Source organism: Chlamydotis macqueenii, chromosome 9 (genome assembly GCF_036417535.1).
Source record: "Chlamydotis macqueenii isolate bChlMac1 chromosome 9, bChlMac1.mat, whole genome shotgun sequence".
Classification (NCBI taxonomy): domain Eukaryota; kingdom Metazoa; phylum Chordata; class Aves; order Otidiformes; family Otididae; genus Chlamydotis; species Chlamydotis macqueenii.
The window spans coordinates 27160757-27182062 of record NC_141564.1 but is presented as its reverse complement, the minus strand read 5'-3'; the positions used below and the strand labels follow the sequence as shown (position 1 = coordinate 27182062).

The window sequence follows — 21306 nt, the reverse complement described above, 5'->3', positions numbered from 1 at the left end:
CTCTTAATCCTGAGAACAGTGGCAATTAAATCTGAACTTTCAAATATTAACCAGAAGCCCTGTTAGAGATTGGTTTGGGTTTTTTTGTTTGGTTGGTTTTTTTTCCAAACCCACTGTTGCACAACCAGTTTGCTGGCTGCCGCCCGGCAGACCACAGCGGGTGGGGTGCTGCCGTAGCCGATCCCTTGGGCATTGCCGCGAGCTGGGCCGTGTGTGAACGGCTGCGTTACGAACTGCAGCTCCCAGATATTCCAGAAATCTTTTTGCATTTGTGTCACCTTGCGGCAGCCCTCTGTTCACGGGCCATGTCCGGTTCTTTATTTTCCCAACTGCCTCCTTCCTCCTGAGCCTTGCTGCTGCCAAACGCAGGAAAGGGCGTGATGGGGGTGTGGGAACCTTGGAGTTTAATCTGGGGTTGAAGTATGACTCGGCTGGCCCCGAGGGCTGAGCGCCTTGCTGCAGAAACATGTTTTCTCGGGAGCTGTGCGGCAGAGTAACCTCTGCCCTGGGTGATCTGATGAGAAATCGCCTCCTGGCCGCGACCCAAACAAAACACGGGATTAGTTTTGCCCGGTGCGTGCGTGCTGGCTTGGAGCTGTAAAGGGTCGGCGAGAGCCGTTCATCTGGTCAGTCTGGGGAGAGCGGTGCCCGCAGACATGGGAGCCAAGCTGCTGTGCCTCTGCCTCGCCTCTGCCCTCGTCGCCTACTACATCTACAGCCCCATGCCCGAGGACTTCGAGGAGCCCTGGAAAGTGATGTTAATCGCAGCGAACTTCAGGGTCTTCGGGCACCTGGTGAGTTGGGTGCTGGCCTTGGGGGGAGAGTGTGGAGCGGCGGGCATTCCCGCTGCCTCTGTGGCTGACAGAGATATGGCAGTGCGTACGTGTCACGCACACGTGTATAACGTGTACATGTACGGTAACACACTGAGCGAAGGGCAGTAGTGTCTGAAACGAAGCGTTAAACTTACTGTAGCTATGACTAAAGAAACTTAGAAAAGATTTAGTTGTGCAATCTTGAAAAAAGGACCTTCAGAGTCACTGGAAACGTGCTCCGTAACGTGAATGTGGACAGATGAGTGTGAACAAGTTTATTTTGCTTTATGAGCCTTTGCAGCTGAAGCACTGCTGCTTGAATTTGTACTGTTTCCCAGAACCTGTGTATGGAGCTTCCTGGGAAGTATTGCGCTGGGTGTCAGATAGGGGAAAAGCAGAGCACTTCTTAAATACGATTGATTTTGTGGCTTCATAGAAATGTAGTGACAGAACGAGCCTAAAACCCACACAAAGCTAATGATAGGGATGATGATGTTGGAGCACGTAGAAACTGAGCTATATATAAACCCATTTTTTAATACCGCTGTAATCTTGCCTACCTAAAAGCTGTGTCTGGCTGAGCAGCAGAGCCGCACGTCGCAGTCGGGACAGGCAGCGGTGTTACACCCTGTGCGAGTTCTACGGCAGCGTCTACCGACAGCGCGCTCCTCGCTCTTCCCGTGCTCTTTTTGATGTACATCCTCGGCTGCTGCTCCATCTGTCACCTTACACGGCCATTTCAAACGTGTAAATAACCCGTGGGGCTGCACGCCATGCACAAATCACGGTGCCGTACTTCCCACCTCCCCAGTATGTGGAACTGGGAGCTGGTTTGAGCCCAGCCTGTTCTTGCTGCACAGCAGCAGCTGCAGCAGCATAACCCAAACCCAAAAACGTGGCCAAAGGTGAAGGGCTGGGGGGACGAGGGGGGCTGAGCGTCACAGACATCTCTGGGTGGCTACAAACATTTAGAGACCTCTTTCGCCTCCACCATAAAACACACGGAAAGGAGGGCGTGAGGAGCCAGGAGAGCGGTCTCCAGCGTTGCTCGAGGGATGCTGGTGACAGGCTTGTCTGCTGCAGGCACAAATACAGCGGGCTGTTTGCTCCAAAGGGCACGAGTTTGAGATTTTGCCTTTTCTGTTTTTCCGGTTAAAACGTGGTGGGTGTGATTTCCAGAAGTCTGTGGGAGCCACCTCTTACGATTTTTCTGGTGGAGGTGAGAGAGTGTGTTTTCTTGGGAGGCCTTGGGAGCCATCCCAGTGTCAGGCAGCCCTTGTTTGCAGTGGAGACCTCCTGTTTGGTCTGCACAGCCGGCAGAAGTGCAGGGGGTGGTTTTTGTGGGTGTGTGTTTACTCATGGACTCTGTTTTGGTCTTGTGATTTAAGGTCTGAGTGGTGGGAGGTGAAAAAGTGGTGAGACAGAAGCTGTAGTCTGTGATTCCGATGTGCTGCCTTGCCGCCTCCCCTGCCAAATCTCCCTTTGGAGGCAGCCTGTGAGGAGAGCGTCTGCGGGGATAACTCCTTTCCCCAGGGGCACCTCGCGTCTGCTCGCTCACTCAGACCTGCAGCCTTCAGCACAGCCCTGCTCAGCACGCGGGAGTGTTTTTCACTGTTGGAGGATGTTTTCTCACCACACGGACATGGTGTCTCTGGCTGTTGTGTTGGCAGCCTGTTAAGCCCAAGCCCATTGCCAGCAGCAGTGGCACAAGGCAAGCGTGTGTTGTAACCATCCAAGCCCATGTAGAACCATCATCCCAAGGGACGCGCTGATGAAGATGGTGTCCCTGGAGCTGTGCTGGTGCAAATCAGATGTGAGATGGCTCTAAAGTGTCCTAAATACATTCTGAACTATCATCTGATTACAGTGCAGCAGTTTATAATCACTTAAAAGCAGGCCTAAATTTGCAGAGGGGACCCTATTTTAGTCTTTCCAGCTCCCTAATGTTGGTTTGAAAAAAGGGAGATAATGCTGCCACCCTCAAACACTCCTAATGGAGAGGCATCCTCCCCAGGTTCCCAAAAGGACACGACAAGCAAGCCATGAAATGGCGAGCCACTATCCTCCTTCGTCGTCTTTGCTTTAATAGGTCCTGGGGGGCTCTCCAGCTTCTGAGCCCAACTGTGCAAGATTAAATCGGCTGCCAAAAGCAGGGCCGGGCGCTCTGCCTGCCGGGGCGCCCTTCCTCATAAGTGAGTTTGGGTTTTTTTGTCCTTGCTGCCACGCTGCCCTTATGGAAGATGGTGAAGTGACTGTGGGAAGCGCTTTCCAAAGGACCCCAAAGGAGTTGGTTTTCCCCTTACCCCATAATGTGCGGTAATCTCGGATCAGGGACAACGAGAGTCTTCGGATGAGGGTATGATTTCCTTTCATTTTTATATGAGAATGGCCTTGAAACTGCAGGCAGCAGACCAGTGGTTTTCCACAGTGTAAAATGTCCGCTTGTGCTAAAAACAGCTCGAGAGTATTGATAATCCTCCCCCCTGAGCCGAGGGAATTCCTCCCAGCGCGGGGGAGTTTCACAGGCTCAGTGGAATTACAGCAGGGCTCACTCTGACCTATATATTTATTTTTTCAAGATGCTAATCCTCAGGGAAAACACAACAGCTGAGAAATATTTATGTAAACTGTGTAATCACTGTGGATAAAATTACGCCGTTTTGGCCTGTGTATGTATTTGTCTTCGTGAAGCTCACGGCCAGGACCTGCGTTCTCCTTCTGCGCCATGGGCTGGTTACGCCCGTTTGTCTCCGACTGGGTCCCGAATCGCAGAGCCTGGCAGAGCTCCCAGCATCGCTGGGTCCAAGCCTTCCGAGGTGGCTCTGTAACGCGGTGGCCATCGCTGCGGAGTATTGTCCGTAGGGTCTTAGCTGTATTCTCTTTACTTCTGAAAAAGTAGGTTATATGTAGAAGATAAATAAATAGTTGATTTAATTATAATTTAAACGAAAAAAATACAAAAAGCAAAACAAGCAGGGTCAGATTGTGTGATTTTACAGCATCGGGCCCCGAGTTCTACCTTCTAAGAGGTGATCAGTTAAAGTGTGGGGACCGTTCGGCGTTTTACATTCTTCCTGGGGAGAGCAAAGCATCTCTTGGAAAGCTAAACTTCCGAACGCTTCTGCACCAGGCTGGGCTATCTTATCTCCTAAACTCAAACCTGCTTTGAGTTTAATCTGTTTTTCACTTTCAGGTAACAGGTAAGACAGAACTTGGATTTACTACATCATCATTGCCACGGCTATGTGACGAGGCCATTGGGAGACTTGTGTGGGAAGCTGGGTCATGTCTGCTGTCGTGGGGGCCGTTGTGAAGGAGCCGAGGGGCTGGTGGCGGGCGCAGGAGCTGGGGGTGGCCGGCCACAGCTCTCCGTGGCGCAGGGTGCGGGCAGGGCGCTGGCTGTGGAAGTGACCTGCGGGACATGCTGAGCATGTGTGTGCGCCCACAACCCGGCAACCCTCGCGTCGGCGCTGGGCGCTTCCTAACACGCGGCCCTTTCCGGACAGTGGCTAACGGAGTCACGGCAGCGTTCTCGTAGAATGTTCCGATCAGATTAACACGCTCAGGCCTGTTCTGAACTCCGTTATCTTCCAAAGCAAGCGTTCTGACCAAAGTCCCGTCAGCACAGTTACAGGATTGCTCGCACCTGCTCAGAGCTGTACAGCAGCCTGAAATTTAGATAAGAGCTTTTGTACCAGTGTCAGCTATGAAGTTTTTGGGTGTTTAACTAGAATATACGCAAGAGCAGTGCACATTAAACTGAAAATATGTGCACAAATTAGTTTGAAATTTCTTCCAGTTTTGCTTGAAATGAACTAGAAATCCCAGTTCTTGGATCACTTTCAGCAAGTCAGATAGCAAATGCCTTTCAAGCATGTTTGAAGTTGTATTCTTCGTACCTTTCTTTCATCTAAAAACTAAACCAGCTACGCCCCCCCAGCTATTCCTCAGTATCTCGTTAGGAACTGGACAGTGTGATGCTCGGGGATCAGGAAGCAGTCCCTGCTGGCTTTCCCCTCCGGCTGCGCGTGGCTCCGGCTGCCCCATCCCACCAGCGCTGTCCTGGAAGGAGGGCACACCTGACGGGTTCCTCGCGTTGCCGGCGTTTCATGTCCTGAGATCGCGTTCTACCTGCCGTCAATATCTACTGTGGCTAAACTCTTGTTTAAATGGGTATTGACACTACCTTTCATGGCATAGAAGATGAAGGCTTTATTTTCCTTCCAGTCACTGTGACACTGTCATTTTGTTGTCTTTTACAGTTTTTAATGTGTGTTTTAGAACATGTTTCGAATATCTTAAAAGCAACGTGAAAAGTAAGTTTCTTTAAACACAGTTTAATCCAATATAAGAGGGAAAAGGCAGTGAGATTTCTGTACAAGCAAACACCGGTCACATCTTTACTTGCTGCAGCTGTGAGGAAACGCGTGAGGTGCCCCCTTTGGGGAGCTGCTGGGTCTGGAAGGAGTTGTTGGCACCGAGGGGCTCCCCTGTGCTCCACTTGAAGGGTGGCATGGCACTGGGGCTCCTGTGCTGCTGTACGGCTGGGAGAGCGTCAGGATTTCTGGGGGAAAAGAACCCAGTTAGCATCACCTTATTTCCCCTCCTGGCCCGTGGAGCCTCTCCCCAGGTTGGGGAGTCACTGGGATCGTCCTTGGTCGGAGTCAGGCTGGAGCCAGCGCTGGGCGACCGTGGTGATGCCATGCCGGAGCTGATCTTCTGTCAGTTCATTCCACAGGGAACTGCCCCACCAGCAAAGGGCCAGTGGAAATCCTACTGTCAGTGGCAGGGTTATTTTTAGCTTTTTATTGTGAAATATCAGACCGATGTAAGGAGAGGATTTGTGTGGCTCAGAGCACTGTATCCTCCTCAAGGATGATGGGGCAGGAAGCTGCTCCAGAAGGTGTGGTGGCACAGGTGGTGTGACAAAACTATCTCATCTGCTGACCGTGCGGAATGGACAATAAACACACGACTCAACTCTTGATCTGCTCTTCAGTAGGAGCAGTGGGGGTGTCCCCATGGCCGCCTTCCTGCTGCTGAGCTTCGTGCTGAAGTGATGGGAGATCGGGGGTGGGACGGCTCGGGCTGGGCAGCGTGACAGAGCGTGACGGTCGCTCCTCCAAGTCAGCAGCACCTGGCTTAGCGACTTCTACGGTAACTGTACAGACTTGTGCAGAGCATCAAATGGCTTTACGGAAATGTAATCTGAGAGTAACTGGGGCTGCATTTAAAATACTGTTTCCCCTTGTCTTGGGCTTCAGGCGGAGGTCGCTGAGTGGCTGGGTCTGATGCACTATATGGAAGCCACGACGCTGATCATTGCTGCTGACTACGTCCCACCCACGTCTGATGAAAACGTCACCGTGATGGACACAGAGTTCAACAATGTGCCCGTCCGTCTGTTCCTGCCCAGAAAGGCGTCCGACAGGCTGAGAAGGGCTGTGGTCTACTTCCACGGTGGAGGATGGTGCTTGGGGCAGGCAGGTGAGCTCTGCTCTGTCGGGACGGGGCGGCGCAGAGGATCTCAGTGGCCTGTGTTAAGCACCGCTGTTTGCTTTATGGGAGTTGCCGCGGAGAGGGTCGGGGAACAAGTATTTGGCAAGTTAAAACCAGGTGGAGTTTTGGAAAGTCACCTGAAAGCTTCTGCAGAGAGGAGCGTGCTGTTGGGTGCGTGTCTGTTCTCACATGTGCCAGAGCGTGTTCCCAGTGACCCGTTTCGTTTCAGGCATGAAAGCCTACGACCATCTGACAAGGTGGACTTCCAACAAGCTGAACGCTGTCGTGGTGTCAGTCAAGTAAGAGATTCTCCTCCTGGATGGGCTGAGGCTGTGGCATAAGTTACTCTATTTCAGTGAACCCGATTTGCAGTATATATTTGTTACATGGTGTGCTTTCCTGCTGGCTTTAAGTGTTTGCGAAGAAAAGCTGCCAAGGTTGCAGCGGTGAATTGGGGCTGGTGGCTGTCTTGGATATTGCTTTGTGAAGTTAGTGGGTAATAAAATATTTGATCCTCCGGGACAGACAGATTGTTTCCATTTCTCTGGGCACAGAAAACAACAAATATTCAAGGACCAGGGCAGATGTTAGCAAGCCTTTCTCTTTATCAACAGCAGGAAGTAACGCGCTTCTGCTTGCCTCCGGCAGTTACAGGTTGGCACCTAAATACCACTTTCCCGTCCAGTTTGAAGACGTGTATTCGGTCACGAAGTTCTTCCTCCAGAGCAGCATCCTCTCCCAGTACGGGGTGGACCCAGCTCGGGTCTGTGTCGCAGGAGACAGCGCAGGTGGCAACTTAGCTGCGGCTGTGGCACAACAGGTAAAAAAAAAAAAAACAACAACAAAAACCAAACCAAAAAACCCAAGCAAAAAAAACCTGGTTTGTGAGCTGATTTTTTTTTTTTCCCCCCATTCCATGAACTCTTAGAAAAGACTAAAAAAACCTCTGCCCGAAGCGAGTGCACCTCCCAGCCATCTCTGGTGGCCGGTGGCCGCAGGGCATCACGCAGCCCGCAGACGCCAGCGAGCGCTCTGCGTTCGCAGCCGAGCAAGCTCACCCCAGCCCTTCTGTGGCACCAAAGCGGCTTTGATGCTGCGATGTCCTCCAAACCCTTATACTCTGAAAAGACTCTCTGCCCTATAATTAGGGCATAGATCCCTCTATCCTTAAGCACGTCTCACCTGTGTTAGGTCTGTTGTTTGAAAAGGGGATTTTAGCAGTTTGACTCATAGAGATGTAAATAACGGCAGCAAAGCCCCCAAACTGCTCATGTTCCAGCGTGTCTGATGGCACACAGCTCGGCGCCTTCTGCACTTCTCGCTTGGGTTTGTGAAATAAAGTCAGTGCGATGTTGTTGCTCTCTTGAGAAGTTATTGGGGTTGCAATGAATCTCGCTTGGAAAGGTTGTGAATTTGCCACAGACACTGAAGGAGGAAGGTGAGGAAGAAGGCGGAAATTTATCAGCGAAGAGGGAAAAAGGATGACATACAAGAAATGCCAGTGTTCAATTCATCACCGTGTTGTTTCTCACATGCCTAGGATGCACAGAGTTGTAGCTGTTTGAGTTCTAACACCTCGGGTTAAAAAACCCAGCAGATGGATAAACTCTAAATTGTGTGTGAAACGATGAAAGGAGCCTCAGAAACCAGCAGTGCTTAAGCTGTAGGAGCAGAACTTTCTGTGGTTGTAGAAAAGCATTTGTTACACTTAGGGAAGCATAAATGCCTCAAAGGCTCAATGCTTCAAAAAGAGTGTTTCTCAAATATTGTTGTCCTTCAACATAAGAAATAAAACGAGATTACATTTGATGTTGGAGAACTTCTAATACAACATGCTGTTTTAGGTGACTTGCCTAGGAATCGAGGATCTGCCCTGGGTTTATTGATATTATTGATCTTACTTTGCTGATGTTGTAACGTGTGTGTGTGTTCATTCCTTACTTTTAAGGTCTTCTGTCAGCATGAGAGAACCAACGCTTTTTAACCAACTTCTTGTAATTATTTGTTTTCTTCTACAGCTGTTGGAGGACTCTGAAGTCAAAACTAAACTCAAAGCCCAAGCTTTGATCTACCCTGCTCTTCAAACCCTTGACACGGATTTGCCATCTTTTCGGGAAAATGCAAATAAGCCCCTTTTATCCAAGTCGCTTATGGTCAAGTTCTTGAGTGAATACTTCACTTCTGATCCATCTCTCAGGGAAGCCATGGCCTCCAACAGGCACGTCCCAGTTGAATCGAGCCACTTGTTTCAGTTTGTGAACTGGAGCAATTGGCTGCCTGAAGAGATGAAGAAAGATCAAGTTTACACCAATCCCACCTATGGAAGCCCTGAGCTCGCACAGAAGTACCCGGGGTTTCTGGATCAGAGGGCGGCCCCGCTGCTGGCGAGTGATGCCCAGCTACGTGGGCTGCCCCTCACCTACATCCTCACCTGCGAGCATGACGTCTTGCGGGATGATGGAGTCATGTACGCCAGGCGCCTGCAGGCAGCAGGCGTTGCTGTCACGCATGATCATGCCAAGGACGCCTTTCATGGGGCGATGATGTTTGTCTTGGGTCCAGCCGAGTTAGCCGTAGGGCACCGGCTGCTGAACAGATATATTGAGTGGTTAAATGAGAATCTATGAGTTGAGAATGCTGCTCCAGTATGCCTGGCTCACGTTCACTGGGTGCGACTGAGGAGTGTAGGAGAATAGGAGCTGTGTGAGTTTTCGGGCGTGATTGCCGTCTTTGCTGTGTTGCCCTGCAGTGTCTGGATTGCAGCGTTTCTCATCTTCTCTGGCAGGGAAATCAGTCTGATTCTAACCAAAGTGTTCTTCCAGTGCTGTTGTCTGAGCTCAGAACCCCGTAAGCTGCTGGGACGGCTCTGGGATTTCTCTCCTGGCCAAGACCAGGAGGGTTGGTGTGCCTGGCTCTGCCTGGCCTCGCCCAAGCCCCTGGCTGGCACTGCGCGTGGGACTTGGTGTCTTGGGTTGCTTGCTGCTCGTGTCTGCCTATCGCGATGTCTTTGTGTCACAGGCTTGCGCAAATGGGCCATGTCACTATTGGCATGTGCTTGGTGGCCGCTTGCTCCCGGTCCCCTCTGGCGTGTTCCCGTGGGCCGTGCTGCCGCTGTTGGGCGACGGGGTGAGCAGAGGCACAGGGACCCGGCTTCACGTGGTACCCGGCAGCTTGCGCAGCCCTGCACGTCGCACACGGCGGCGGGGGCCGGCTGTTGTCTCTCCAGCGCAGCTTGAGGGAGGCACTTGAAAACCAAAGGGATGGCTGCAACGCAGTGCAAATGCTTTTGTTTCTTTGCTTTAAGAAGAATCTGTCTTACTCAATAGTGGCTATCTTTAATCTCTGTACTAGAGGAAATCGCGTAACAGAACAGCGCTGGGTGTCGATCAGATAAAGGATGACCGGGAAGGGCAGAACCTTGCAATACCACTGCCGTACTTCTTATGCTCTCCTTACCAAATAAGTTGTATCGTGTGTTCAATTGTGCTTGGAATTGTTTAGCAGTTTTTACATATGAATTTTAAAAAATACTACTAGCTTAGTAGCTTTATAGGCTTGAAAAAGAAACAGAATTCAGCTGTCAGTGTTGAACAAATATCCTCTATACACGTTTTGTGTATTAAATATAAACCCTAAGAATTTTGAATGATGAGTGCAGATGTTGGCTATTGGTTTTAAACTGGTCACAATACCCACAAACATGTACTTCTAGTATCCTGCTTTTTCCTTTTGCATAAAAGATACTGAAACTTCAGTAATTCTGGGATTTTGAGTGTGTGTGCAGCCTGTTTAGATGGAATGTATGTGGAATGATTGCTGGTTTTTTTTTTTCATCTTTATTACGTTGAATATAAAAATTAAACTTGTCTTTGATTCCAATGCAATGAGCTTTTTGTCAGTCGAATACCCCACTTACTGGAAAGGAATAACAAGTTGGCTTTGGTACACACAGGCGGTTTTGGAAAGAACAGGGACCGGGCCCAGGGAGATGTCGTTTGCTCAGCGATGCTTGACCGCGGTGGCAGAGGAGAGAAACAGAAGAGGTTGAGGAGGTCTTGGCAGTGAGAGGAGTGGAGTGAAAGATACCTCTAGAAATGATCTTTCTTACCTGTGGGAAAGTTTTATATCTATAAGGTAGCAGAAAAACGTATGCTCTAAGCAGAAACGCTGACGGTATTGCCAGCTTCCCCCGGTGTGTGTTCATAGGACTGCTCGGAACAAGAAGTAAATGTCTTTTAACCACCCGCATGTAAATTGGGATTAATGATTGATTGGGCTGTATATGCTTTTGATTAAATTCCCAAAATAGACTTTTTGAGTTGGAAATGCTTGGTGAGGCATAAAATGAGACAGTGAGAACTGCAGCGTCAGCGTCTCTGGCAGGAGAGGCTGAACCCGCAGCGTGCAGCTCATTTGTCTGGAGCAGAAAACAGTAAAACCCACCCCAAGGGAAGGGTTTGCTCTGTCTGCCACTAGAGACTGAAATCAAATTTGGTCTTTGGTAAAAGAGAAAGCTCAGCCTCGGCATCATCGTGGTGTGGCTTAGCCGGCAGCATCCCGGCTGGGGAAGGCTGCGTGTAAAGCACCCCCCCATTAGGGCTCCCCCTTGTCAGTTTGTGAAAGCCTTCAGCTTTTTTCTGAGGTACTGTACTGGGTTAAAAAAAAACCAAAAAAACAAAAACAAACGCATAAAAAAATAAAACAATCCCCAAAAACACAAGTTAGCCCATATTTGGGTTTGGGGTTATTTTTGGCACTGTTAAGTTGTTCCCATTGGCAAATTCCGTTTAAGGCCCACTCCCGTTGTGCTGCGGAGCGTGTTCAGTGTTCTCGTTCGCTGCATTCCAAAGGCTCTGGTTAAGGGCCAGCCCACAACGCAGTCCTGCTCCGCTGAGCGTTCTCTCCGCGCTAAGGCTGGGCAGGAGCCCGGGCTGGAGCTCCCCGGAGAGGACAGTGTCTCAGAGCCGCCGTACGGTTCCGGCGAGGAGAGCCCTCGCTCCTCCGGCACGGGCGCGCGGCGCGGGACCCCGGCTGCAGCCACCGCTGCTGCAGGTACCGCTGTGGAGGGTCTGGCGTTACTGCCCCACTACCTGGTCTTGGAAGCTTTCCTGCAGCGTGAGAGAAGAAACGCCCGATTTATTCAGCCCCTTTCTATCCTTCAGTGCAACAGCAGCTGTCTGAAAGAACAAAGCATTTAAAAGCTGGTAAATGAGAAGCTGTGTTATTTATCAGCCACGTGGGAAATTTTAAAGCAGCTTCTGTAATGCTTAAATATTAGCTGATTTATTAGCCTTGTCTTCCAAGAAAAGCTAGAATAGCTTTTTATATCCCAGACATTAATAGGCTTAATACTCGTTAACATTGAAGTACATCATGATCAAGGGAAGGGGAAAAAAAGAGGTATTTTTAGTAGCTGAACCATGTTTATTTCTCCCAATTTAAAATAATCATGGTGATATTCAGACTTCTGCTGATGTGTACCATGAGCTTGTCTGTAACTTCTCTACTGGGCTCTTACAAAAAAAAAAAAATTACAGAAATTTATAAAATACAAATGGCTGTACTGTACTGTACCAGACCTCAGCTGCCACTTGTATTTTCTAAAAAAGAAACCCCACATTCATAAGAGCATGATATATATTTCACGTGTATCACTTCGTTTAAATCCAACAAAATTTTACGTTTTAAGTACGATACACGTTGTGCCTTAGAGGAACGCCACAGCTCTCTGCAGCCGCGTGGGAAGCAGACCCAAACGCCTCCCTCCGCAGGGCTGGGGGTGGCGGAGCCTGGGGTGCCCGGCTCCCTCCTGCACAGCTGGGCTGGGGCAGCGGGAGGAGGAAGAGGAGGAAGGCTCCTGGGGGACGCTTCCATGCAGCAGCCAAAAGCAGCGAAGGCCCCTTCCTCCTCCTCTTCCTGGGAGGCAGAGGTTGAAAAACAGGCTTTCTAGCTTTGGGGGAGCAACAGAAATCTGCGTGTTGGACTTGGTGAAAGGCATGTTATTAATGAGGATCTGCTCCTCCCAGGAGAAATGCTTAATTGAATAATTGAAGCAATTTCATGTTTTCCCTCATTTGCAGGCCCTGCGTATAATTAGTACAATTCCAAGTAACAGATGGCAAGTGCTCAGCGATTACACGCGGTGTGCGCTACGGCGGCAGTCTCTGCGGATAACGCCCTCTGCACAGCCGCCGCGCTGCGGGCTCGCTCGGGCGCTGCGGTTGTGAAAACAGGATTGCGGGCAGAGGACGCGCAGGCGGGAGTGGACTGACTCGGGGTTTATCTGCCCTTTACTCGTGCCGCGTGTTTGCGCACAGCAGTTCACGAGAGCCAGGTCTCTCGCCCGACGGTGCCCGGCACACTGCTGAGGCGGGTGGGTGCGGGAGCCGGTGCACGGGGCTCACTGCCAGCGTCAGCCCGGCGATGCTCGGCCCGTCCCCCACCCGCCGCCTCCATGCCCCTCATACCACAGCCCCTCTCTCCTCCGCCGGGTGCCAGTCACCGCGACGCAGCGGGTTTTTCTGACTTCTCAAACCTCCTGTTTACTCTTTGACATCCCGAAGAATATCCCCATGTTCTGCTTTGCTCACAGGGATGAATCCCCAGTGGGATAAACATCCCCTGTTCAAAGGGCTCTGCAGGCAGACACCGCCTTTCATTCACGGTCAACCCCAGTGAGTCAAATGCAACTACACCATAATAAACCATTAAATATGCCTCACTCATTTAATAGCCCTCAGTCCACTATAAATTGACTAATGGGCATTTAATGATAACAAACGTGCCTGACTCCAGTTCTATTTCTTCTTTAAAGCCCGCAGGTTGCTGAGGAGCCCAATGAATTTGGCAACGCGATGTTGATTTATGGTCGGAGCCTGCCCTTGTCTCCCAGTCTAGTGCTTCGTTTTTCTGCAGAATGGGGGCTGCTGGGTCCGGGAGGAATTTCCCTCCTGCCAGGTCACTACGGACACGTGGCTGGAGAAGCCTGGATGTGATCGGGACACGAGCCACCAGCTTTGCCCTCCCGCAGCCTCTGGGGATCTCATAGCATGGGATGAAGAGCCGTGCCCTCTCCCTCCTTACACCTCGGGAAGCGGGGCCGGGGTCTCCACCTCACTGGATGCTGCAGCCCACACCGGGCCGGTGCTTTGCAGAGTGCTGGCTGGGCAGGACAGGAGCCTGGCACCTCTGGCCCCGTGGCTGATGGTGAGATCTGCACCTCGTCCAGCCATGAGCGCTCCAGGTGAGCTCCTGCGGCAGAGCCCCGCGTTCGGCAGAGCTCGCGGTGTGGCGCGGGGTGGAGCTCCTCCCCAGGCAGTTTCCAAACGGTCTCTGAGAAGGGGAAGTGTTTGTTTGCCTCTCGCCTCGGCTTGGCACACATTTTGTGGTACCTTCCTCCCACGAAAGCTACTCCCGCATCCCGCTCGGCCAAACAGATCGCTGCTGTGCCCTGACTCATCAATGACCGAACCGTACGCAAACGAGGCTGAGCGCTGATGCTGCGCCGCGCTCCGGGGATCCCGAGCTGCTCGCCAAGGCGTGGTCCGGGAGCGCTGCCCGAGAGGTGGCCCAGCCGCGGCGATGGTAAGGCGTCCTCGTGCCCGAGAGCCGGCGGCCAGACCGCTCCGCTGCTCCTCTGCCGAGACCGCTTCTGAATGAATCCTGTGCTTGCTTTACCCTGATCGCTTGCTTTAAAATTAATTAATAGGTCTTTCTCTAACCAGTACCTAAATCAACGTGCCTGTCGATGCAGCAATGGTTTAATTATTTGTATTTTGAGTGCTGATGCTAGTGCAGTGCTCTCTAGTCCTGGCATCTCGCGGAAGCGCTGGGTTTCTTCCCAGGGGCAGGCGCAGCGCGAGGCTGCTCCGAGCAGGGCGCGTTCGTGGCTGTCTTGCTTGTTTCCCGCAGCGCACGGCGTAAGCGTAGCTGTTCGCTGGATGTAACTTTATCAGGTTTTGTATATGCCGTACTTTATTCTGCCTCATGATCTACCTTTAAAATAAGATCTGGTGCTCTGAGAGCAGAGATCTAGCAACAAATTCCAGACTCCAGACGACTGAGAACACCGACAGCGATGCCATGATTTGTGGAGGGGGTCTGCAGCAGGTTTTGTGGCAGGCAGGTTGCTGCTCTTTCAGAGCTTAGGCTTAGCTTGATTTCAGTTTCAATCTATATCACATTTTCCCCACATTTTGTTTTCCCCTGCTTTCTGGTTGTTTTGCTGATGTTCTGACCGAGGGCTCTCGCTAAAAGCCATCTCGCGCTGGCGGGTCCCCCGCGGTCGGGTGCGGGTGTGTTTGCTGGGGAGGGAGAGGAGCGAGCACGAGAGAGCCTGCGCCGTTTCTTCCCCTGGAGCAGAGAGTTACTGACCAGCCTTCAGAAAGAAAACATTTCTCTGCAGGCAAACTCACGCTCGGCGCAGCTCCCTAGAAAGCGTCGCTCCTTACAGAGCTCCGACCGTGCTGCTGGCGTCCCCGCCGGAAGGGAAGCTCTCTGGAGCCGCGGGGCAGGAGGGGCGGCAGGATGCTGGCTGCCCCGCTGCCGCAAACAGCCCAGCGCTCTCCCGGCGGGACGCAGCCCCCGCTCCCGCTGTGCCGTGGGGCTGGGCTCGGGGCCCTCCGCGTACACTGGGGTGGGCTCGGAGGGGCTTTGAGCTGTGGGTGTATGAATCGTACGCACTGTTCTTGCTTCTTACTAAGTCAATAACAGAAGTGACTTAAAGTTTGTGAATTTGGCTTCAAAGGCGTTTTATCCTGAACCTGTCTGTGCTGTCCCCTTGACTACAGTCGCTTTCGTATCAACGAGACTTCTCATATCAACAAGTCATAGTTGAACCTTCCCTTCTTGAAAGGGCTTTGTGTAGGAAGCCGAGAAGCCTCTTGTAAAGCCCCGGGAGCAGCGATGCCCCGTGTCCGTGGGAAGGGCTCCGGCACGCCTGCCGTGATGCACAGGATGCGCGCTTCATCCTCGCAGAGCCTTCCCTGCAATTCTGTTGCTGAGCTACCAGCAAAACTGTACAAAGTGCGTGATGGAGGGTGCGATTAGCCTAACAGACGCGTTCTCCGCTGACTTCTTAATGAATTCTGAGTAACACTCTCAGAGCGTGGTCGTGTTGCAGCTAACGAGCTCATCCTTTATCAGTCTTGACAGCGGACTTCTGCTTTAGCGATGAGCGAGGGGAGTGTGGGACCGGAGTTGGGTAAGCGGGAGGCAGATGACTCCCAGCAAGGGCTGTGACAAAGTGGTAACAGGCGAGTTTCGCTTTGCCGGGCTCTGGCAGGGCCCTGGGTTTGGCCAAGGGGCAGCTGGACCTTGCGACAGGTGCCTTCAGGTGATGCTCTCACCTCAAACTCCTCACACAGGTTTTTGCTCACGCAAGTTTTCATCTTGCTCGTCACTCTGGTCAATAGCTGGAAGTAGAAATGTTGGGTGCATAAGGGATATTCTTCGAGTTCGAGTAGCTACTCACCGTATAAGCGTTAAGCAAACAGCACGCTATATCCACCTGTTAGAGTAACAATATAAAAATAGCTGTGCGATGAGCTCTTACTCATTTTTGGTGTGTGTCTTTTTTTTTTTTTTTTTTTTTTTCCCTTTTGGCTTTCCAGGCTTTGAATGAGACATGTGACTCTTGGCTGATGAAGAGAGTCCTGGAAAAGTATTATCTTTCCACCATCTACAGCCTTGAGTTCATTTTAGGCTTCATTGGAAACACCATTGTTGTGCTCGGCTACATTTTCTGCCTGAGAAACTGGAAAAGTGGGAACATCTACCTGTTCAATTTATCATTATCAGATTTATTATTTCTGTGTACTCTTCCAATACTCGTGAACAGCTACTCCAAAGATCAGTGGACGAAGACGAGTGCCTTGTGCCACAGCAACAGGTTCCTCTTGCATGCAAACCTGTACAGCAGCATCCTTTTCCTCACTGTTATCAGCATCGACCGATACATGCTCATAAAACATCCCTTCAGAGAACATTTTCTACAGAAGAGGAGAACGGCCCTTATCGTGTCTGTTGCCATGTGGATCGGGGTGATACTGGAACTGCTGCCCTTGGTGTATTTCCTGGAGCCTATAACGCCTGCCAATAATTACACGTGTCTTGATTACGCGAGCTCTGGAGACCCCACGAAAAACCTCATCTATAGCATGTTTCTGACTGTCTTTGGGTTCCTTATCCCGCTCGTGATCATGTGCTGCTTCTACGTGAAGATGGTTCTTTTTCTTAAAAACAGGAGCGAGCAGCTCAACTCTCCCCTGATGCTTGAAAGACCCCTGACGTTGGTTGTCCTCACGGTGGTTATCTTCTCGTTGCTCTTTACTCCCTATCACATCATGCGCAATGTCCGAATTGCTTCCCGAATACCAGTCTTGAGCGTATCCAAGTGCACGCAGGGCATCATCAATGCCATTTACATCATCACGAGACCCATTGCATTTTTGAATAGTGCCATTAATCCTGTTTTTTATTTCTTAATGGGTGACCACTTCAGAGAGATGCTGATGGCAAAACTAAGGCAGCTCTTGAGCAGGTTGACAACCACTGGCAAATGAGCGAAGGAGAAGGAGATGACCTCTCACAGTGGGAGATAGCTCTCTTAGGGAGAGTGTTCACAAATGTACAGTGCCATTTTTTTTTTAGACAACTTTGTGCTATAGAATAGGTGTGAGCTGATTGTGTTCCTCTAAATGCGCTTATTGTACAGGAGACCTCCTGCTAGCCTGGCTCCAGCAAACCCGAAGTGATGCTCGCTCACGGCAGTACAGCAGGAAACCAAGCCCTCGTAGCAGGATATGCTGCTGCCTGTTAACATCATCAATAAAAGATCATCGCAGTAGTTCTTGGAGGGAAAACACGCTGCTCTGAGGGCTGCTTTGTGATCCTTAATCGATGCTGGACTGGACCTAGGCTGGGATAAAACGTGCCGGGTTACTAATTCACATGGTCAGCACAAAGCTGAGTCTTTATACAAGTGTTTGCAAACTCTGCATCTCCTGGGTGGTTCACCTTTCCCAGTAAATAACTGGGGCTGTTTCCATTTCCAGCTGGAACTGGCGAGGGCTGGCATGTTGGATGTGGCAAAGAAAGGAGGCTACAGAAACAGCTGGGCAGAGGGCTGGGTCAGCATTGCAGAGGGGAGGCAGCGGCTGGGCTGCAGTTTTTGGTTGTAGCGGTTGCAACGAGCCCAGAACACTCCAACGGTTTGCTGCTGGTCTTGCAGGCGTTGCATGGAAGCACTGAGCCAGCGAAGATGTGTGTGTGCAGGCAGGTTCTCTCGCACTTTCACCTTAAAGCCGGATTCAGCTTGCAGAAGCAAAACCGAGCAAACCTATTGCTTTAGTTCTTAACTGCCATTTGCCTTCATGCGCCACCGGGACAGCTATGCAAGCTCATCTGGGCAGTTTTGCTGACACTTTTCAAATTCCGGATTTACTGAACTTCAATGTGAACAGGAGCTGATACCTACCTGCCTGATAATAAACGGTGTCCTGTCTTAAAAAAAAAAGCGCCTTGTTTGTGTTGAGCATTTTGGTTTAGATGCTATTCTCTTTCATGTCCATGAAGCCACTGCACCGCCTTTCTGCTGGTAACAGTAAGACCCTAAAAGTTGCCTCACACAAATTCCCGCGCCAGCGTTCCCCTGGGGTGGCCACCGCGGGGATCCCTGCGCTCGGGCTGCTGCTGCCGGAAGGATTCTGCGGTTGCCCGGAGCGAGCATCTCCAGCACCGCTGCCCAAGAAGATGATAAATATACCTCTCCCGCGCTGGGCTGGTGAGCGCTGACCACAGCTCTGACTGGAGAAAAATGTGCGTAAATCCTCATTTTCTTCCCTCTGTTTGCTTTGTAACAGATCTTTACGCATAAGTCACTAAGTCACTGTATCGGTGGTGGAAAAAAGATCCATCATGCGTGTCTGGCAGCAGGGCTCGGGACAGATAAGGCTGTGCTTGAGCTTCCGTTACAAATAGCTCCTGTTTTTTAAGGACCCTTGTACGCGGCACCGAGAGGCAGTAATCCAGGTGGATGTGGCATTGCACATGTTCAGCCCAGTATGAATGGAGCTGAGAGCAGAATTTCCAAAAGTGAGTCAAATATTCCTTTTTTAAAGTTGGAGCCTAACGCATGAAAGAGGGATTTTCTTGCAGGGAAAGCACCACACAGCAGTAAATATGAAGCTGAAACACCTTTGAAGACTCACCTTTGCCTTTTGCAGTGGACAGAGCAGGACTTCTCAAAGACATGTTTATTTTCTAAAACTGTAGCTAGCCTGTACGAGCTCAGGGGCTTCTTTTTCTTGTGAACAGGCTTATGTGGGGCGCAAGAGGAGCTGGGTTTTGGTTTTCTAGATGAGTACATAATTCTATAGCAGAAGTGGAAAGGCCACGTACGCTCCCCCTGGACGTGCTATTTATATTTAATTTTTTGCCCCCAGCAGAGGTTTGCGGTTGTTGACTCACACACCTCGCTCTGTACGTGCTTTCACTGCTGCCATCCATCCTGGGCTTGAGAGAGAACGCGAAAAGAGGAATTTTGCAGAGACCCGCTTTTTGCTTAGCCTGATTTCTTATGTGCGTCTTGGGTAGGAATCTGCCAAACCCAACGCAATGCCTGTCGCTCCACGACGCCGTGTTGCGCCTCCTGCTCACCTCGCAGGGTTACTCGCGGGGTCAGTGTCACAGAGCGGTGACCGTTCCCAGCACTGGAGCACCGTGCTCGGGTCCCGTTGTGGTCCATAGTGTCCCTGGGTTTGCTCAGGCGGCTCCTTGGCGAGCGGCTCGCTGTGGTTGCCGGTGACCCTGGCCCGTTGGAGGCCATGCCCGTTGAGGGTGGTTTGCCAGGCGTCCTTCCTTCTCGGTAGCAGGGCTTCTCTTTGGCGATCGCCACTGTCTTCACGGGCTGTGGAAACATCTTTCTCCACCTTTTGATGTCACGGGGCAGTTTTGTGATACCAGCCTCCCTTTTTCCCTCCGCGTGACTGTGCTGGGCGGTGGGGTGGCGGTGACCCCCTGTTGTGCAAGTGCCGGTTCAGCGCCCGCAGCTTGGCTGCGGATGGGGAAGCGAAGGGAAGGGGCTGCTGGGCCCGTGCTGAAGGCCGGGCAGGAAGGAAGAAGGCAGACAATAAACGAACCTCTGCCTGACAGCCGCTTTCCAGAAAACAGCCTGTGCAACACCCCGTCCGTCTGGTGCTGCAGCTCGGCAGCCGGGCGGACGAAGGCATTGGCCATTTGAAAGTGTCTGTCTGATGAGGTCTGTACGAGCCTGCAGCGGTAAGCCACAGCCTGCTTTTCATGATCTTCGAAAACCCACCTCTGCCCCGTCAGAGAGCAGGAGCTTGGCAAGGCTTGGGGGCACGCAGCTGGCCCTGCCAAACACTTGCCCCAGCTCACTCCTGCCTGCGGGTAGATGTGGGGTGCTCCGAGGTGTGCATGGACATGGGATGCTCTGAGGTGGACACAGCATGCTCCGAGGCAGGCACGGACGTGGGATGCTCCAAGGTGGGCACAGGGTGTTCCAAGGCAGGCACAGACGTGGGATGCTCCAAGGTGGGCACAGCGTGTTCCGAGGCAGGCACAGACGTGGGATGCTCCAAGGTGGGCACAGGGTGCTCCGAGGCAGGCACAGCCACCACAGCCAAGGCAGGAGGATATGGTTGTCATGGCGTTTTTGAAGCAAGGTCTAGTTTCCTGTCAGCACGTGTGGGCAGCAGTTCTGTTACTGCCAGGGAGATGACTCTGGGCTCTTCCTGTAAGTTAGGAAGAAACTTACAGTTTTGCTTTCGGGACTTTTAGCACAGAAACGGTTGTGCAGAAGCTCGTGTTGCTTTGATGTGTGGAAGGTCTGGGCTAAGACGTTCTCCTCGAGGCTGGGTTTGCTGGGAGAGGAGATGCTGCCAGCCCAACAACACCCAGGCGTCACTGCCCCGATCCTGCCAGGGTCCGGCCAGGCTCCAGCTCCGCTGTCCTACCCCGGCCAGGACGAGGCCATTCCTCAGCCCGGTGACAGGCCTGGAGCTGTGGGTATGCTGGCTGCCACCCTCCCCACCAGAGACACATCTGTACAGCACGTGGCATCCCACGTCTGGCTGATCGATGGCCGGGAGGTGATTTTTCTTCATAAACAATGTGTAGTGACAGTAGTATGGATTAATACGCTGAATTATTTGTTTTGCAGTGTCCATGTTGGTGAGCAGGGTCATCTGCTCTGTATTAAGTGCGCTGAGTCGCTAAGGATGCCTCCCTGTGTACACACCGGTGTCGCATCTACCCGCACGGCTCTTCCCCGTCGGCCTGGTACCCAGCAAGCGATCATCTCTAAATAGGTGCTCTTTGGGTTAATATATACTCTGTCCAGCACGAAAAGTGCAAAGCTAGACACCGGTGCCTGCGCCGCTGAGAGCCCAGCGCTGCTTAACAGAGCTCCCATACCTTACATCAGCTGCTTTTTCTAATAGTGATGCTGTTATTTTCCTAGTATGCGTGCTGATCATATCACGGCACATGAAATTTTACAAGACAGAGGCTAGCTAATTAGAAAATGGGTTATTAATTCATTTGGCTGAAGTTCTGAAGGACTGCAATAGTTCTAACAGCTGGCAGCTGTTCAGCTCTTTTTTGGTTTTATGCAATTAAACTGCAAGAATAATACTTCAAAAATCACACCCACAATCTCTGAAGCGGTAGCACCCAGCCGCTCTCCGTGACGCGGGGACAGCACGGCCGCTCCCAGGCGGGGTCTGAGGGCTGTGGGGAGCGGGGCCGGGCTCGGCTGGGCGCAGGCTCTGTGCCCCACGTTTTCCCTCTGGACCCAGGTCCTGCAGCCCAACCCCAACAGGCTCACGCTTCCCGCAAACGAGCAGGATTTGGAGCTGCAGAACAAGAAACCAGAAATATTTGCATGCCCGGAGTAAGCACAAACCACTCGGACAGCTCACTTCCCTCCCGAAAGGGAGGACAAGCCCTGGAGCTGGCGCCTTCCTCGACC

General features: G+C 51.6%; 2 protein-coding genes across 2 annotated transcripts; both read left to right on the top strand.

The window, feature by feature from the left end:
- Positions 1–349: 349 nt before the first annotated feature.
- Positions 350–10193, top strand: LOC104477964 (arylacetamide deacetylase). Its single transcript, XM_086755040.1, has 5 exons — positions 350–794; positions 6080–6302; positions 6544–6613; positions 6963–7134; positions 8333–10193. Exons 1-5 carry the CDS (start codon positions 657–659, stop codon positions 8939–8941), a joined length of 1212 nt encoding a protein of 403 aa, XP_086611166.1. The 5' UTR covers positions 350–656; the 3' UTR covers positions 8942–10193.
- A 3556-nt stretch (positions 10194–13749) lies between these two features.
- On the top strand, positions 13750–17784 carry SUCNR1 (succinate receptor 1). The gene is made up of 2 exons (XM_086754738.1): positions 13750–13898; positions 15926–17784. Exons 1-2 carry the CDS (start codon positions 13896–13898, stop codon positions 16874–16876), a joined length of 954 nt encoding a protein of 317 aa, XP_086610864.1. The 5' UTR covers positions 13750–13895; the 3' UTR covers positions 16877–17784.
- The last annotated feature ends 3522 nt before the right edge of the window (positions 17785–21306 follow it).

Coding starts and splice junctions, on each gene's coding strand:
- LOC104477964 (XM_086755040.1), top strand. CDS start 657: ATGGGAGCCAAGCTGCTGTGCCTCTGCCTCGCCTCTGCCCTCGTCGCC. Junction 6,303..6,543: donor ATGGTGCTTGGGGCAGGCAG/GTGAGCTCTGCT, acceptor GTTTCGTTTCAG/GCATGAAAGCCTACGACCAT. Junction 7,135..8,332: donor CTGCGGCTGTGGCACAACAG/GTAAAAAAAAAA, acceptor TTTCTTCTACAG/CTGTTGGAGGACTCTGAAGT.